Source organism: Lotus japonicus, chromosome 2 (genome assembly GCF_012489685.1).
Source record: "Lotus japonicus ecotype B-129 chromosome 2, LjGifu_v1.2".
Classification (NCBI taxonomy): domain Eukaryota; kingdom Viridiplantae; phylum Streptophyta; class Magnoliopsida; order Fabales; family Fabaceae; genus Lotus; species Lotus japonicus.
Window position 1 is genome coordinate 89196272 of NC_080042.1, and position 19015 is coordinate 89215286.

General features: G+C 33.1%; 2 protein-coding genes across 5 annotated transcripts; one reads left to right on the forward strand and one right to left on the reverse strand.

Annotated features, from left to right (window-relative positions):
- The first annotated feature begins 3515 nt into the window (after positions 1-3515).
- On the forward strand, positions 3516-5305 carry LOC130740763 (probable galacturonosyltransferase-like 2). The gene has a single exon (XM_057593448.1). The coding sequence runs from the start codon at positions 3632-3634 to the stop codon at positions 4673-4675; it is 1044 nt and encodes a 347-aa protein (XP_057449431.1). The 5' UTR covers positions 3516-3631; the 3' UTR covers positions 4676-5305.
- A 3075-nt stretch (positions 5306-8380) lies between these two features.
- Positions 8381-11654, reverse strand: LOC130740764 (uncharacterized). Of its 4 annotated transcripts, XM_057593450.1 has the most exons (9): positions 11450-11654; positions 11096-11281; positions 10857-10899; positions 10394-10581; positions 10192-10307; positions 9929-9954; positions 9627-9730; positions 9396-9520; positions 8381-8621 (listed from the first exon to the last, which is right to left on the reverse strand). In XM_057593450.1, the coding sequence occupies exons 2-9, from the start codon at positions 11148-11150 to the stop codon at positions 8463-8465; spliced, it is 816 nt and encodes a 271-aa protein (XP_057449433.1). In that variant the 5' UTR covers positions 11151-11281; positions 11450-11654; the 3' UTR covers positions 8381-8462. The 4 variants fall into 4 exon arrangements, with proteins under 4 accessions (XP_057449433.1, XP_057449434.1, XP_057449432.1 ...); XM_057593451.1 differs by having other exon boundaries at positions 10198-10307; positions 11096-11654; XM_057593449.1 differs by having other exon boundaries at positions 11096-11654.
- Positions 11655-19015: the final 7361 nt, after the last annotated feature.

Consider the following 19015-nt stretch of genomic DNA (forward strand, 5'->3'; position numbering starts at 1 on the left):
GCAAAGGCAAACAACCATCATGCAAAAGCGCTGAATGGATTTTGGTTAGCTCCTCAAAATGGACATTCACATAATTATATGTAACTTTGCACCATATTGCTTGGCAACCTACTGTACTGAGATTCTATTATAGTTAACTTCATCCTAAATTGAGTGTGTGTTCGGATCAACGTTAGTATAACTGATCTAAAACATAGTTGATTCTACTAAAATTGTATGGTAAACATGAGTTAAAATAATGTGATTTATGTTTGGATACCTCTACGAGAAAAATGATTTTTGTTGAATAATATTATGATATGCAGTTATAAAATAATGTAATTCATGATTATCTTTAACTCATAAACAATTATTTGTTGTGTCAGGTATATCCAACTCTTAATCCATGAAATTAAATTTACTTGTGCACTCAAACATCATTTTAACTGATTTAACCGAGTAGAAATGATTTTATAAAATTGACTATGCTTTGAAAATATGCTCGCACATTCGAATCAACCTCATGTAAAAAGTCAATGGAACATTATGGTTGAATATATTGAGTTAATGTTTTTTACTTTTTTGGTGAAATTTATACACAACACTCTCTAATTAACTGGTGTCCACAAGGAAGATTCTGACTTGTGTTGCGCACCAACCAACAATATACCCCTGATTGTCATCACTAATCGGACCAACATTACTAGAAACGTGACCAAAGTCACCAACTACGTGTTGAGAACCAATCGGCTCTCGCTCGAATCTGACTTATGCCAAATCAATCAAAATACCGAACAAACATTTCAGCATCACGCAACCAACCTCACACTCAACAAAATCCGAGAGCGAAGGTGGACATTCTTTCAACTATCGCATTTGCATGTCTTGTCAAGGCGGGGTGCGACAACCATAAACACAATGCTCAAGGGAGCTACACGTCACTAACAACCAAACACATAATTGTTTGAATGTTGCGAGAGTCAGAGCAATCCAATGGCCCTCTTCGACCCGAGCAGACCTTAAAGCCTCCCGATTAAAAGAGAGAACCCTGAAACCTCTTACCTAGCAATCAGATGAGTTTCAATACCATTCACTATATAAGGAAGGTCAGAATCACATCAACTATATCTCTTTTTTTTCACCTCACGATTTGTTATGCGCTTACTAATTCAAATTTTAGAGTACTAACCTGCAAGCAAACCTTCAACACTTCAGCTGTGCTGGCCACCCGAAGCCTTGATAAGTTGATATTCTACCACATTCACCCTACTCTACAGTATCTCGTCCCCAAACACTATTTAGAGCGATTTGATTGGAGCTCTTCCAATCAACTAGTTAGATAAATAAAGTAATCTAGCTAGAATATTTGTAATGAGAATTTTTTTTAACTCAATTAACAGTTAACCATCATTTCTCCCCTTGCATGCAATAAATGACTCTGAGACTCTGAGTTATGTATCTCAGTTCCGCAATCAAAGGGAATTTTTTCTTTTAACCAATTGTCACATTTAATGCCATTTTCGTACGTTTTTTCTAAAAGGAAACGTGCCGACAAGAGGCTCAAATTTCAGCTTAATACTGTTAATAATGATTGTGATATTTGTGGTTATAGATACATATAGCAACCCGTCTTACGATTTCCCTCCTCCCCCCACCCCCTATATAAAAAAGGTTGGTTTGATGCAAGTATTTTTACTCTTTATTTGAGGCCGGGATGCAATTTAAATTTGTAAACATTTTGCTGATGAATTCCATTATTTCCGTAGATGTGGATGGATCACCTAATTATGAGTATGCATGTTTCAGCATTTTGAATGCGGTTTGTTTGGTTTTGCATCTCGAGTGAATATATAAATATAAGCTGCAAATTATAGAGGACTTGTAATGTAACCACTGTATGACTGTAAGACAAGTTTGTGTGCACTTAGTTTTCCATGTCTCATTAATGCAAATAAGAACACACATATTCTACTATTTTTTTTTAAACAACTGCTAGAAAAAAAGAAAACAAAACAAGATTACAACGCTAACGCCTCATGAACAAGGTGCCACGGTAATCATCCGCCAACAAAAGAAGGGCGGCCTGCGGGGGTCTACTACTATTGCAAATAAGAACACATATTCTACTATTAATTTGACTTAAACACGTATCAGGATGAATTTAACTAAAATCCGAACACTCACTTTAACTCCGTGGTGTTGTGAAAGGGCATTATATATCTTCATTTGCTCGAGAATTCTATTATATATGATATGTTTTTAGTGATCTGGAAGAGAATTTAGTGGAATTGGAAACTTGGGAACCATTTATGGAATTCAAAATTGAGGGTTCAATTTCTTTCATGAGTTACCCAGAAAAGGCTGCTATCATTTTTTTAACAGGTGAAAGTAAATTTACAACAAATTTTGAAAAAAAGAAATACATAACAATTTTTTTTTCAAAAGAAAAATATGTATTAATAAGGAAAAAATACATAACAATGTATTGTAATTACTCCATTTATTATATATATATATATATATCACTTTAAGGTTTTGATACGTGTATACTGGTACATTACTAATATTAACGTTCTTGTTTTTTTTTTTTGTTAAAACAACTTCTAACATCCTAAGCACTAGTTATTTCTCTTATTAATTTTACCTCTTTAATTTCCTTTTCAAAAAAAAAATATAATTAATGATCTCTTAAAATAATAACAAATGTTAATGAATGGAATACGTATTTACAATTCATCTATTTTCATATTTATTTACAAATCATGTACTTAAAGATTATTATTTACTTCCTTTTTCCCTTATTATTAGTCAGTTTTTTGAGATTTTTTTTTTGTCTCAAAATATAAGTCACTTCACAATTTTTATGAAGAATTATTTCTTTCCATCAAAAGAATTTTTTCACTTTTCAAAATTTTCTTTGTATCCAAGACCACTGTCATCTAGAGATAGTGAAATATTAATAACGAGAAAATTTTCAATGAGGATAATTCAGGAAAATTATTAAAAGAAATTATAAATTTATTAATATTTTTAACTATTTTTCTTAATCTAAGAGAATTATGTAGAACTGACTTATAATAGAGGACAGAGAAAGTATTTTTTTAAAAGCTTAAATATTATTAAATGAACATAATTATAAATTAAAAAGTAATTAATATTATTCTGTGGAAAGTACTTAAAGATTATTAAATGAACATAATGATATTATTAAAAGTAATTTACTATTCTTTAACACCTATAAATATTGCTCTCTCGATAAGGAAACTGGAATGAACTGAGTAATGCTGATTTCCAATGCATTATGATTGACAGTAACGTCGGTACATTATTAAACCTATATAGTACTGCTTCATAAAGTGAACGTAGTCAGTACAAGTCTCAGAATATAAAACCATAAAAGTAGTCTAATCCAGGGAAAAAAAAGACGATGGGAGGGTAAAATATGAATTCCACGTGGACAATATAATGTATAAAAAGTGAAGATCATTCGTTGACTACTAAATAAACATTTTTGAAAACTGATCGAAAATTTGGATCCTATTTAATTAATTATCACCACTTAAATAATTCCAAACCTCTCTTTATGTGATTATCACACCTCACTCTCAGTCACCACCACAACCACCATAGAGGAGAGAAAGAGAGAGGACTCATGAAATCCACCACCATTCGCCATGCCTTTCATTTCTACCTCCTCCTCTTCCTCTGTAGTCACGCCACGTGTCACACCACCACCACCGCCACCACCGTACAACGCTTCAAACAAGCCCCCAAATTCTACAACGCCCCAACCTGCGCCACCATACACCCCACCGACACACTATGCACCTCCTCCGATGATGGAGTCCACGTGGCAATGACGCTGGACACCACCTACCTCCGTGGCTCCATGGCAGCGATCCTCTCCGTCCTCCAACACTCCTCCTGTCCAGAAAATATCATCTTCCATTTTGTAACCAGAACCCCTTCCTCCGCCACCGTCCTCGAGAACTCCTTCCCGTATCTCAAATTCCAAATCTACCCCTTCGACGACAACGCCGTTTCGGGATTCATCTCCACCTCCATCCGCTCCGCCCTCGATTGCCCTCTCAATTACGCCCGCAACTACCTGGCCACCCTCCTTCCAACCTGCGTTCACCGGATCGTCTACCTCGACTCCGACCTCGTCCTCGTCGACGACATTGCCAAGCTCGCCGCCACGCATCTACCGGATAACACCGTCATCGCCGCGCCGGAGTACTGCAACGCCGACTTCACTGCCTATTTCACTCCCACCTTCTGGTCTAATCCTTCCCTCTCGCTCACGTTTGAAGGTCGCAACCCTTGCTACTTCAATACCGGCGTCATGGTCATCGACTTAGAGCGGTGGCGGGCAGGGGACTACACGACCAAGATCCAGGAGTGGATGGAGCTTCAAAAGAGGATGCGGATCTACGAGCTGGGATCTTTGCCGCCGTTTTTGTTAGTGTTCGCTGGGAACATAGGCCTGGTGGATCACCGGTGGAACCAGCACGGGCTCGGTGGGGATAATTTTCACGGGCTTTGCAGGGATTTGCATCCGGGCCCGGTTAGCCTGCTGCATTGGAGTGGGAAGGGGAAACCGTGGGCCAGGCTCGACGCGAACCGCCCTTGCCCGCTGGATGCCTTATGGGCTCCCTATGATCTTCTCCAGACATCTTTTTCGCTCGAGGCTTAGAAGGGTTTTAAATTGCGGTCGTGATCACAGTTTCTGCTGCGTTGCGAAATTGCGGATCAACATGCCAATGCGACCGCGAAACCTATTACGTTGCGACCGCAATTACAGTTGTCGATGACAACTTAGAACCTTAGGCCTAGCCCGTGCCTATGATAATTTACAGTTTTTATTTTCTTTTTTATCTTTCGATCTTGATAAAATATAAAAATTGAAGAAGCTGAATTTTCATTTTCACTGGCGGGAAGTAGTAGTTTTGAAGTTGGCGCTGGAGTAACTCCTATTCTATGGCATTGGACATGCAGCAGGTACATTTACATATATGGGTTGTACTCTTTTTCCCCCTATCTTTCTTTTGAGGCAGTGAATGTATAAATTATAATATGACTCTTACAGCTTAATGAATCGAATACTTAGCCATGGTTTTATATATGTAGTCTTATATATGATAATCTCTATGCACTGTGAATAGCCTTTTTCCCTTGTCTTGTATATATGTGTTTATCTTTGCCATTTATATTCCTCTAGGAACCCACATATCAATTCAGGTTCCTACTTTTTGTGAAGTATAGACAAAATAGGATGGTTCCCAATTGTATTGGACGCATTCTCAGATGTGTATGAACTTATTATTGGTTTGGAGTAGCCAGTAACAGAGAAAAAGTAGTTTATTTTTGTAGTAAGGGTTTGTTTTACATGTCAGTGTGAATGCTGTGTCGGTGACTTTGTGCGTGTCATAGGTTAGAAGGTAGGGTATGTGGACGTAGTAGTTTTCGCTTTTTTACTTCTCCGAGTGTTTCTCTATTAATTAATGTGTTGTCTGGCGAAAGCAAAACATTGCTTTTGAAGATTTTGACTGGCTTGAATGATGATTGTTTATAGGAATCCAAAATTTTGATTACTTTCTGATGTCGACTCTCTATACTTCTGTAATTTGATTAGTAGGAGTCAATTCTTTGTGGAAAAACATAACAGATGGAGTTTTTTTTATTTTTTATAGGCAATAAGAATAATATTGAATAGAAGTACAATGAGTACTTCAATCCAATACAAATAGGGAGATGAAGAGAAAGAGATAAGAAAAGAAAACAAGTATAAGACAACCACCCTACCAATGATAAAATCTACCCCACCTACAACCCACTTGAAAATCGTCAATACATAATAGGTCTCATTAAAACCTTACTAGAATAAAACCCTCTTGGGAAAACCTAGTAAGGAAAAAGAGTACCGATTAAGTAAGGACAAGAATTAATTTCCAAGAGGGTTTACAAAAAATCTAAATTCCCTTCCCAACCCCAACTAAAGAAGCAGCAGGTTCCCACATGCTTACATTCCACAAAAACCTCCATGGCAACCCTGCCCTGAATTAAACAATAGTAAATTCTCTCCTTTACCAGGCCTTCAAAATCTTGAGAAATATCCACTAATTACACACTGCTATCAAAGAAATCTCCCACATGCTATGATTATACCTCCAACTTTCATCACGTATCACTTCAACATGAAGTGTTTTTACTACTGCCCACCTCCACTGAACAATAGATTTGTCATGAACCAAATAACTCCAGAAATATGACACAACATCCAAACATCTCCAATATATAAGAAGATTAGATAGCCACTCCTATAACTTTTACACTGTTTATTTCTGAACGGTTTTTTATAAAATAGTCAATATTCGCACTCACTAATTAAAAATTGTGCTAACTTTTAAAAATTAAACAATTACATCAAATGTGTTAACAGTGGGTTGGTGTCTTTCTCAAACAAGTATAATCATGAAGGGTGAATTTGTCAATGTGTCTGGTAATTAAACTCATCCTAATCTTTATTGGATTGAGCTCTCACAAAACTCACTATTACTATCAAGTTTCATAAAATACATATTTGTGGTCGTCCGGTCCCAATAATGTAGTTTATGCTTTGCTTGACCAATACACTTTAGCGAAGAAGTTCCATAATATAGTTTTTGTATTTGCATAATTTTGAGGTTTTATGTTAATTACAAACGTGCAACTAAACATGAGCAAAGAGACCAAGAGTTGAATTCAATAACATTGTCAATATTGTAGTGGAACTTGTGCATTATCACCCTTCAAACCTAATATTTCATCTTAAAAAAAGGAAATATAAAATGATACATATATTTACATTTTTTTTTATAAGCCAAATGAATATATTGAATGAAGTACAAGGGGTACTTCAACCCAATACAAAGAGGAAGAAAGATAAAGTATTAAGAAAGAAGCAAAAAACAGTGAAAAAACATGTCAGGAATAAACCCCCTCCTCCTTGAAAGCACAACATAATAAAATATGTCTCATTAAAACCTTCCCAGGAAAACCCCCTTGGGAAAAACCTGGAAAAGGAAAAAGAGTACATATTACATACCAAACAATTTAACTTTTATTACAGTTGAGTCATTTAAATAAATTCTCAATACAATATTAACAATCAAGACTCAAAACTAAGGTTGAAATCGAATAAAAAAATGTGAATTTTATGTAGGTTTATGAGAAAGTTCATTTTATAAGTTAGAATAATTTCTTTTCAAATTAATTGTAACTCATAGACCGGATGTTAGTAATAAATTAATAACATAAACTGATAACTTTCTGATGAAGAAAAAAAAGCATAAACTCTGATGGTTAGTATTAAAAACATGATTCATGATTTAATATTATACATACACCGTATACTTTCCCTTCTAAGAAAACAAACGTGAAAGTAACCAATTATTTCTATTGGGTTATTGGGTTAAATGTTTTTTTATAAGGTAAAGAAATGCATTAAAATGGAGTACTAAAGGGTGCTCCAACCCTTAATACATAGAGAAATGTGTTAATTTCAAATTGATCTCAATTTTGATTCCAAATTGAGTCATATGAAATGATCGCATTCATTATATACACGCACGTACGTAGAGAGCATATAAGCATGCAGACAATTTGCAATGCATGTTATGATAAAACCAGATCTATAAGTGATTCCACATGAGACACGAAGCTGTCAAATGATCCCGGATTCACTGGATTATTTTAATTGAATTACGTTTGTATTAATTACAATGAGTATCTGTGTGGGGTGGGATTGTTTTAAATGTATAGAAGCTTTCTTTTAATTGAGTCAATGCCATAAATATTACTAAATTACACTGAAGGGGGGATTCAGATGCACCCATGGAAATTATCGAGTTGTATATATTATCCTAGATAAATTGCCATAATATGTGCCAGTTCCAGTAACTGGATAGTGTAAAAAAAGAAAAATCCACTAAATTCATTACTCCCTCCCTTCCTTATTATCTATCCACTTTGAAGAAATTTTTTTGTTCATATATATCTGTCAACTTAGAGTTTTAAGAGGGTATTAAATAATGTTTCCACTAGTACAAAAATTAGATAAGGTAGCGGTTAAAATATAGCAAAGGCAGTGGTTTTAACCGCAGAAAAGCAAGGCGTAGCCTTTAAGCAAGGGCAAAAGTAGCGGTTCTTAACCGCTACCTTTAAACATTAAAGGCAGCGGTTGATTTTTAAGGAACCGCTACCAATACTGCACAAATGACTCAGTGAACTTCAAACGTAGCAGTTGTAACCGCTGCCTTTGGATAGAAATAGTAGCGGTTGTAACCGCTGCGTTAGATTAATATGCATCTGCCATTGCTAGCTAAAGAAACCTGTTAAATATTTGTCCAAATGAAAATTTACATAGTTCACAAATCTCTTAATTATCATGTAATAATATTTGATAGAAGGAAATACAATTAAAAAATGACAAAGTTAATCTTTTAAGGTTGCCAAACAAAATTGGCTAAAATAAACAAACATATTAAGTGTACGCTTACACATATAATAATGAAAGAGTAAGTACGATACAAAAAGATGACAACTAAATTCTCCAAAAGCTTGCTCATTAAAATCCAAAAGACTTCACTATCACCATAAACCTGCATCAATTAAACAAGAATCCAAACAAGTCAACATTTGATAATACAATTACAACATTATCAAAGCATGAGCAAAGAGGGTATTGGCATAAAAATCAACCGACACAATTAAATTTAGGTCCCCACAACTTCTATTTTAGCTACTCTAGCAAAAGTAAGATTTTAACAATGAACCCAACCCTTAGCTGTACATTATTTTTTTTAGAAAATGGAAGATATTGTTGAATAGGTAAACAAAACAAAACAAAGAGTACACAACAGGTAGCAAGAGGTCCATGCCACCCAAAAATAAACACAAGAAATTGAACAAACAACAATGACATACAAGTTCTGTAATATAGAAGTGAGCAACAGTGACCAAAACTAACTCCTAATAGCAGAATACTAACATCTTATTGAAACTAATTTTTAAAATGCTAACTAGCTAATTATCCTATCTGATTCACCGTTACAAAACCAAAACTAACTCCTAATAGCAGAATACTAACATCTTATTGAAACTAATTTTTAAAATGCTAACTAGCTAATTATCCTATCTGATTCACCGTTACAAAACAAATGTTTCAGAGATCAACAGTGTCAAACAAAAGCAGGTATTAATTAGCTACTGGTGAGCCCACCAAGGTCAAATTCACTCTGCTTCCATTAAAAAGATCTGATAAACAACTATAATGTCCGAACTAGTTTGGGTGCATAGAGAATAATACTGTGATATAAATCCTCCCGATAATTTGAGAGATATTAAAGTAAGGGATGTAAGGTTCAGCTATATACCTTTGAAATTCTTCCAGGATGCATGTTGTAAGGGACGGGCTGGGACTGAAGATGACCCCTGTTATCTTTGGGACCATTTCCTGGGGTTGCCATAACCAAATTGAGGTCAAGATTGTGATTACCACCTGTGTTGAAGACAACATAAATCCCTTCACATATAGAACTTTTTTCTAAAACTGGTAATCACTTGGAAATAAAAAATAACATAAGATGTTGGTATGAAGTGTTTACCTTCATTAATAGCTTCGGGTTTCATCTCGCTTTCATATGTACATGGCTCAAAGTTGGTCACTGCCTCTCTTCCATTGCACTTGAGAGCTGCCTTGTCATAGGCCCTAATTTGCAGAAAAACAAAAAAGGGAGACATGTGTTGGTTGCAACCAGTGGTGGAGCCAATATTTTTGTGAAGTCTGGGCAAACTTTAGAAACGCAAATCCACACAACTACCTAACCACTGCAGTATCAAACTGACTAACAAATTAGTACTACTAACAACAAACAGTAAGGTAATTAAAAATGACTCAATGTCAAACCATTTGGGCATCTCCAATATATTGACCTGAAACCAGTAATATTAAATTATTAACTTTGCTTACACAAAGAAAATTACAAAATACAAACAACATTGAAAAATGGCTTTTTTAAGCTAGAAAATGGCTTTCTTATCATAAACACAAACATCCCACCAATTAGTTTATAGTTGTAACAATTCACAAGTTAGAACCAAACCATGAATAATGAAAGCAGTAGCTCACAAAATCAGGGACTCGTTATAGAGGAAAAAATGGAGAAAAACCTTAACTGGATGAGAAAAGGGGGAAATTGAGTACATGAATAAAATCTTCCAGTGAGGTTCATCAGAGCATTGGGGGCATGATCTTCCTCTTTTTACTGAACATATACATTTCCAACCTGAGGAAAAAGCAACAAACATCACAAAAATTACGGTTACATCAGCCAAATTGTCACAAATATTCAAGCTCTGGATCTGGCCATACTTGCTGAGCGCCTGAAAGAGATCTTCATAGAAATTGTTAAAGTGGTCCTGGAGCTTGTCGGGGTCGAGAGGCTGAGGCTGGTGCTGAGGGTTGAGTGAGAACAACAAGCAATGATACGTAGTGCTTGGAGTTTAACAAGAAAAGTATTACATGAAGCATCAATTTTCTTACAAATGTTTATGTCATTCCTGCAACAATCATCACAACCTTGTGTGATTGCAAGTATAAATTGGACAATAGACTCATCTTAAGACAAACAAAACCCAATTCAGATTTTCAGAAAAACAAATCATTACCAAGGGCACCTAACCTAACTATCAAGGATAATAAGATCCCAATTTCTATCCTAACTAAATATATAACCTAACGTGAAATCAGTAGCAACATTAGACATTTGGAAATTTCAAAATGAAGCAAGATTCTGCTTACAAAGTCCGAAGGCATAAAAAAATAGACTTTTCACCTTTGTTCATGAATAACGCATAGAATCAATTGAATCGGCTTCCCTGATGTCCAAACCCAGTGAAAGAAACTATCAAACTAAAGCCAGCAAATTTCAGATAGTTCACAAATACATCTGAATAGGCACAATCTAAAAACAGATTAGATCAATTGCCAGTTGATAACAGTCACAAATTACACCAATGGAAGAGCAAATTGAGAGAACATTCCAAAGCAATTGGATCAAAAAACTGAACAAACCTGTAAACTGCGGTGCTACATTGAGTGAACTTGGAGAATTTAAGACTAGCCACATTTTCCTAATTCACTTCTCACTCTTCCCATTCCCAATTTCCCACCATCTTCTCGAGCTGCTTAGCAAGCCTCACTCACTCACCCACCGTCTCATTCACTCACCGACCGCCTCACTCCCTCACCCACAACGACCTTTAAACCCACTTGCATTGCAATTTCATTTACAAAACAGTTTTGCTTTCCCACCTTCGTCTTCATTCACTCACATTCCTCCTCACCTTAGTCTTCTCCATTCTCTCCAAGAACCACACGACCCTCTTCAGTCTTCACCCACCGCCTCACTCCCTCACCCACAGCGACACAACCATCTTCACTCACCCACCACCGCTTTTGCCCTTTCTCTCCTTTTTTGACAGCAATAAGATGGAGTTGGGCAGAGATAAAGTGTGGGAAGAAAACGCAACAAGGCATCAGAAGAACGAGAGTGAAAACCGCGCACGATTTATGTGTGGAGAGCTAGGGCGCGCACGTTGTGGAGAAACCCGTATTTTTTTTTTCAAAATTACTCCAAGGTTGCATTTTTTTGATGGTAGCAGGTTGTTTTTACCCGATGCCAAAGCCCACTTTCCTTGATTTATTACTAGGCCCGCTACCTATTGTTTGCTTAAAGGTTGCAGTTGTCTTTTAACCACTACCTTAGCCCCTTTTTTGCTAAATTTTTGAAAAAAACATGATAACGTAGCAGTTACTTCAAAACTGCTACCATTAGCCCGCTACTTATTCCTTTTTTTGGTGTAGTGTTCTCCAAGAAATGCCCTTGCAGTAACAATAAATGAGGAAAGATAATATACATATTAAAGGGTGAAATAGGAAATCAAATAATATTTTTATGAAAAGTAACAAAATTAAGGGTTAATCATCTACTTGGTCCCTGTGGTTGTGTGGCCGTCTGAAATTAGTCCCTCCCTGGAAAATCTGAAAATCTAAGTCCTCGTGTTTGGAAAGTGTGTGGAAATTAGTCCCTCCGGCGAGGACCTGCTCCACACACTTTCCAAAACACGAGGACTTAGATTTTCAGATTTTCCGGGGAGGGACTAATTTCAGACGGCCACACAACCACGGGGACCAAGTAGAAGATTAACCCAAAATTAATTGCACTCCTTAATATGTGTTTCTTCTTTTCCTGAACAATTAAATATCAACGGAGGGAATACTTTTTATCATAATAGTCCTCGATCGATCTTGTTAATTTACCGAATTAAAAATATCTTTATGTGTTCAGAAGAATTCTAAATGTATGAATTCATTTTTTCATTCAATATTTATTTATAAAGTTAAAAGGATTGGAAGTTTCCACCTTCCAACTCAGTTGTTGTGTTATAATGTTCTTGTGTAATTTTTCAATTTTTGTTTACTTCTCTTAACTTTTCAAATGTAAACAAATACTCCATCTGTCTCCATTTATAAGTCACATTTTTTGAGTTTTTTTTGTCCCTAATTATAAGTCACTTTGTGATACCAATGCAACATTTAATATTTGTTTTCAATACTAACCTCATATTTAAGATGAAAGAGGTAGTTATATACTTATATTTGAAAAGTTTTAATTTGTTGAGAGAAATTCTAAGGATGATATTGGAAAAACTATGTTTTTGTCTTACAAATTTATTGCTTTTAACTATTTTTCTTAATCTAAGACAAGTAGTTAAAAGTGACTTATAATAGGGGATGGAGGGAGCAGTAAAGAGGAAGATCCGCACGAAAAATTACATGATCACAATAATCTTTTTTTCACAAATATTGAAACCCACCTCCTCCTTATGAGATAAAGAAAAAAATAAGAGATATTAGGATGCGATAAGAACATAATAGAAAGATAGAAAGAGAATTGTGTAGAAATGAATTTTCTTCTTTTAAAAATGAATCAATACATCCTCATTGAAAAAAAATACTACTAGATGTTCAAAGAGTTGAAAGTTGAGACATTAAAATTTGTCTTGGAGTTTGGATTACTTAGGCCTTCTCCTTACTTCAATTAGTCAGCTTATTTATCAAATTTTCTAGGTGTTACAAACAAGTTTATTAATTAAACGTGAGGATACGCCGTACGCCGACTACTATAGTTTTATAAATTAAATATACAAAAGATTGACCTTATAGTAGTAGTAGTAGTTTATATACATTAATTATATGGTGAAATTAATTGTACGTTTTGGTTGCATGTGTTGGATGCATATGGGGGTGTATGGTTTTGGTTGGGAGGGAGACGTGGAACATGATTTGCATGAGATATGGAAAGAAAGAAAAGAAAAGAAAGTGATGTATCCATGGAGATCAACAAACTCCCTAAAGTCTCGGTTAGAACTTAATGAGCCATACGAAGTTAGGAGAAAATATTAAATGAATCAGTCGGAAGTAAATGTAAATGAGTTTAATTTTGTTCCACGGACTGTAAAATTCTTTTTTACTTTCAACAATTCCCCTTTACTAAAACGGTTATCGTTTAAACCAACTAATTGTTGATGGAGCCATGGAGGTGATTGATCTGTTATGCAGCCGAGAGACCAGCACATTGCTCAGGATGAGATTCTGCGTCCCCAGGATGCTCATGGAACGCTTATGTTCCAGTTCTCCAGTCGGGATTCTAACTCCCTAGCAGACTACCTTGCCAAGATTGCTCTGAACCTAGCTACCTCCTGGTTGTCACTATTTTAATTCACCTTTTGGTGAATTCCATGCTCTGTTGAGGAGAGACCTTGACCCGAGTATTGGGGTTGTTTCAGGCTCTCTGCCGCTTTAGTTTTTTCTTTGGGACGTTTTGCCTTTCCTTGTAATAAAATTTAACTTAAACACTTGATTATAATTAAAGAGAGAGAGTGTGCGATAGTATTATTTAAGTAATTGGTGAAAATTATAAGAAAAACTGAAAATAGAAGGTGGTGAGGGTGAGTGAGAGATATAAAATTAAATGAGGATAATAGAAGAAAATGCTTTAAATAATCTTAAATTTATAAAACAACAACTATTGTGAAATATATGTGAAAAAATAAATCAACAACAGTTTTGAAATGGATGGAGTAATTACATTTGAAATATGTGTCACATCATTCAATTTATTCTAAAATATTTGTTGTTTAAGGTAATTTTTTTATGGGAAAAAAATACTAAGTTGTTGTTTAAGACACACCTTTTAAGAGCTCATCTATCTATATCTATATAATATACTAAATGAATGTTTTTTTCTAGAAGGTTTTGTCACGTGTCACCCCCATATCATCCAAATAAAAAATATACAAATTTTGTTTTTCAATATTAAATCTGCATTAAAAAACAAATATTTTTCTTATCTTTGAATACATAACAAATATTAAATCTGAACATAAATTTTGTTTTCCAATATTAAATCTGAATGTTTGAAATAAATTTGAAATACATATTAAAAAAAAAACAAATCCATGCAAAAAAGAAAAGCATATATAAAAAAACATATATTGAATTAACTTATAATTTCTCGAAATAATATAATTTTTTAAAATTACATTCCTTTTTAAAGGTAGCAATTTATTTAAAAAATAAATAGGGAGCAACTATTTTATTGCTTTCATTCAAATTTTTATCTCATACGCTTGCTTCCCCTGTTTCATCTACTTTTTCTCCCGTTGTAATTCAGAAGCTCCTTGACAACCCGTCCTTCTTCTTGAAGCCATGCTTAATTTTTTTCAGGTAACTATCCTTTACATATATTTTTTTTCCTAAGGGAATTTGCATCTTTAATTTAGTTTTGTTTATACGGAACAACCATTCACGTGTGAGTTCCTTTGTGAGAAGTTGTTGTGTGGTGTGGTGGATCTACAAGGAGAAAAGTCTTATCTTTAGTATGGAATCGTGAGTGCTGGTTCTATTTTGATTTCATCTGTCTTTTTTATTTTTACGTTTTCATTTGTATAAAGGAAGAAGAAAAATTCTCAAAAATAAAAATTACCGCAAGTAACCGTGCAATTGCTTCCATATGTCATCATTGTTGTTTATGTTGAGTTATTGTAGGTGAATGTCTTCCCTTCTTTCCTTTTTGTTCTCTTATGCATGCAAATTGGGTTGATGATGAAAGATACTTTACTTTCCAAGCCTATTGCTATTTTGTGATGCACATTGCACCACACAAGAGCTTAATCAAAAAATTCTTTCAGGTTGTTGTCGTATAAAAAGATCCTACGAAAGTGGATTGATAATAACATTTTTCTTTTTTCTTCACCTTTTAAGGTTTGGAAAATTTCATGTGCTAGCTCCAACAGATGCAAATTTCAAGAACCAAGAAGATGAAATTAGCGATGATATGGAAGGCTCATGGAATTTGTGCAATAATATTTTCTTATCAATCAAATAATAATATATTTTTTTATGAAATCATGCACATATTTTATGTCATTTTTATTCTAACTATTTTGTAATTTATCAACAAATTAATATTTGTTACCACTTTGTAGTTTTTGAAAAATTGTAAATTTAATATTAACCCAATTTTTTTTTAATGAAATCATGGATATCTTTTAAAACACATTCACTTATTCCATTTACTTTTTTAACATATTTCTTGAATAAAAAACTACATTTAGTTCATACTTCTCTATCAAAAAATTGAATTTCAATTTCAAATTCGTTCTTAAATAAAGATTGCTATTTTTTTTTTCAATTTTGGATCTTAATTTTACTTTGTAATATTTTTCTTATATATTAAATATTTAAAAAATAAAATTCGAAAATATTTTAAAATAGAAAATTTTTAACGATTTTATTTTATAAAATTAAATCTTTTTATTAATGTTTTAGTAAATGATATAGTTTTTTTTTCCAAATTTCTTCTTCTCCAATTTGATTATTAATTTTACTTCGATCCCTTTCCTTTATTCTTCTCCAATTTTTTTGTTTTAAAACTTGGGCATTCACTTCTTAAATTTTACCATTAATCTTATGAAGTCCAAAAAATAAAAATAAAAATAAAAATAAAAATTTTGTATAATTTGAAAGATAAATCATTACTTTTTTTTGAAAATTAAAAACTAATTGAATTGGATTCAGTACACTGGATTGTTCATTAATTTGGAAATCTAATCAAATAGACTACAGAAATGTCATGCTTCATGCCACAGGATGTCTTTGAATTGTCAATACCTCAACATTTCCAATGAAAAATTTCAATCTAAAAATCGAAAGACACCTAGAGATCAATCACACATGACAATTTCTGGATCCGGTTCAATAAGAAGTCCCCTTACTAGCTTAATCGTTGCTTGGTAAAGAGCATTCTTAGCATCATAAATCAATACTAATAAATGTGCATTATATTTAGCATCATAAATCAATACTAATAAATGTGCATTATATTTTTATTTTAAACTTGGGGGTCACTTCTCCAATTCTACCATAAATTTACCATAAATTGATCTTATGTAATTCGAAATGAATTAATATAATTATGATATTTTTTTGGTATAACAGAAAGACAAATTACACCCTCCAATAATTGATCCGTGAACCTCCTCCTCTCAACAATGTTATTCCATAACAATGTATCTATCTATCTATCTATCTATCTATCTTATATATTAAAATAATATTTTCTTCTAGAATATCCATATCCCGTGGTTTACTCATATCAATCTATTTCCCTAAAAGAAAACACAATATGTCTTTTTTTTCACATCACATCTATTTTCAATTTTTATTACTTATTCTCACAGCTTTTATGACACATTTTTTTTCAATCTCATTAACTAAACACAATATTTTATTTTTAGGAAGTTATTAACATCTTTTTGAAACTAAACAAATGTTTTTTAGAGCAAAAGAGTAATTATTTATTAATAAATGAAAGAGGTACAAAGAAAGGAAAACCTAACAAGCCACACAAATAACAAAATATTATTAAAAAATAATATTTGTGTAAAATAAAATGAATTATTTTTGAAAAAAAAAATTATTTTTAACCAATCCGTAATTTTTGAGATTACTTAATTCAGTTCTACAACTAATATAAAAATTTAGATTCAAGTGTTAATATTGAATAAAATCTATCATGAATTTTGTTGGTTTCAGCCTAATTGTAAGGGATGATTAAAGTCAGATCATGTCTTCAACATGCTCCCCATTTGGCCTTACGCTGGATTCTATGCTAGCCGAGAGCCTGTTCTTGAAATGAGATATCCATATTTGTCATCCAATTGAGTTTACATCTCTGGTTTATGAAATACATATTCTTTTGTTACTTGACGGGTGTAAATCACGAGGCGCATCACGCTCCCACTTGCAGTAATTGTGAAGGATTATAAGGACCTTAGTCAAGTTTTTGCCTGCATGCAGGTTGGTTCATGTGAAGTTGTTCGTCAATGCTGGGAAAAATTATATAACAAAGTTAACTTTGTATAACTATGTTCAAGCATGAGTTAAAGAAGGTCTCCTGGTTAATTTTATAATGTCACAAACAATCTAATATCGCTTTCTGATTAAGAAAGTTTTACTTTACCCTAAAAAAATAGTTTTAAAATCAAGTAAAAAGTAAAACCAACCCCGAAAAATATCAGCCAAACATCAACAAGGACAAGAAAAACCAAAGATCAAAAAACAAACAAAACAAACCAAACCAGCAACATCTTATGAAGCAACTCCCAAAAAGAGCTATAAATATACACAAAAAAACCAGCAAGCAAATCAAAGCCCTGCTCGACGTCTACGAAATTTAACGTGGTCAGCAAGCGATAAAACATGATCTCTTTTGAATCCAATTTTTTTTTTCTCAATTAACATTAACATCCCTTATTTTTATTAGAAAATAATAATATATGAAATCCATAAACAAAGTATGAAAAATCCATTAAAAATCTTTTTTCATAGTATAAAAAATACTTTATATATAATAGTAATGACAAGAAGATCAAGGAAATGACAACACAGAACTTTCACAAATCACTCATCAATCACTGCAATAATCACATGTTCCAGATTTGACCATCGAATTAAGCAATTACAGTAATCATAGACCTGCCCCGGCGTGACTGACCCCAAGAAACCATCTTCGATCCCATGAAACCGCTTGAATCACATGAGCTTTGACGAAAACAACTGGTGCTACCATAAGAGGTCTTTTGTGTATAAATTTTCTCCAGGAATTAAAATTACAAATAATAATAATAATAATAATAATGGTACACAAGTTTAATAATAAAGTTGCCCGTGCAGTGCACGAGTATTCAACTAGTTAATTTAAATATACAGTTTGACAAAAATACATTTTTTTTTAAGTTAATAATAATTATTGACTAAAAAATTAGTGAGAATTGTGATAAGTTTAAATAAGATATGATAAGTAAAATATATAATATTAGATGTGAATATAAATGGAAGAAAATATGTTAAATAGCCTTCAATAAAGGATTTTTAAAAATAAGTGAAAATTAAAACAATAAACGTTTTTTTTTTAAAGAACAATAAACGTTTAAAAAAAGGAATAATTGAAAAAATATTGTCACATCTTTAAAATCTGATTTGTTAACAAGTTTACTATATAAGTGCATGTTACTTGTTTTCAATGTAAATACTTAAAATGTTAAATAACATATGCATTCTTTCCCCTAAAAAAAATAATAAATCATGGTAATTTCTCTAGTATCCATTTAAAAATTTATCATGTTTTCTTCTATAATAAATTTTTATAATTTGCAATCTAATCATTTACTTTTCTAGTAATGGATTGAAGGATTTTAAACCCTCACATTTTAAATGGGTACCGAAGAAAAACACACTATATTTTATAGATTATTCGTTTATTAATTTTATCTATTCTTTTTTTTATACTCTGTAATTTTTATTGTTTTTGTCAAAAGATGGACTTACACTTTTCTTCTGGCCCATTCTTTATTTCTTTCTGTCAAA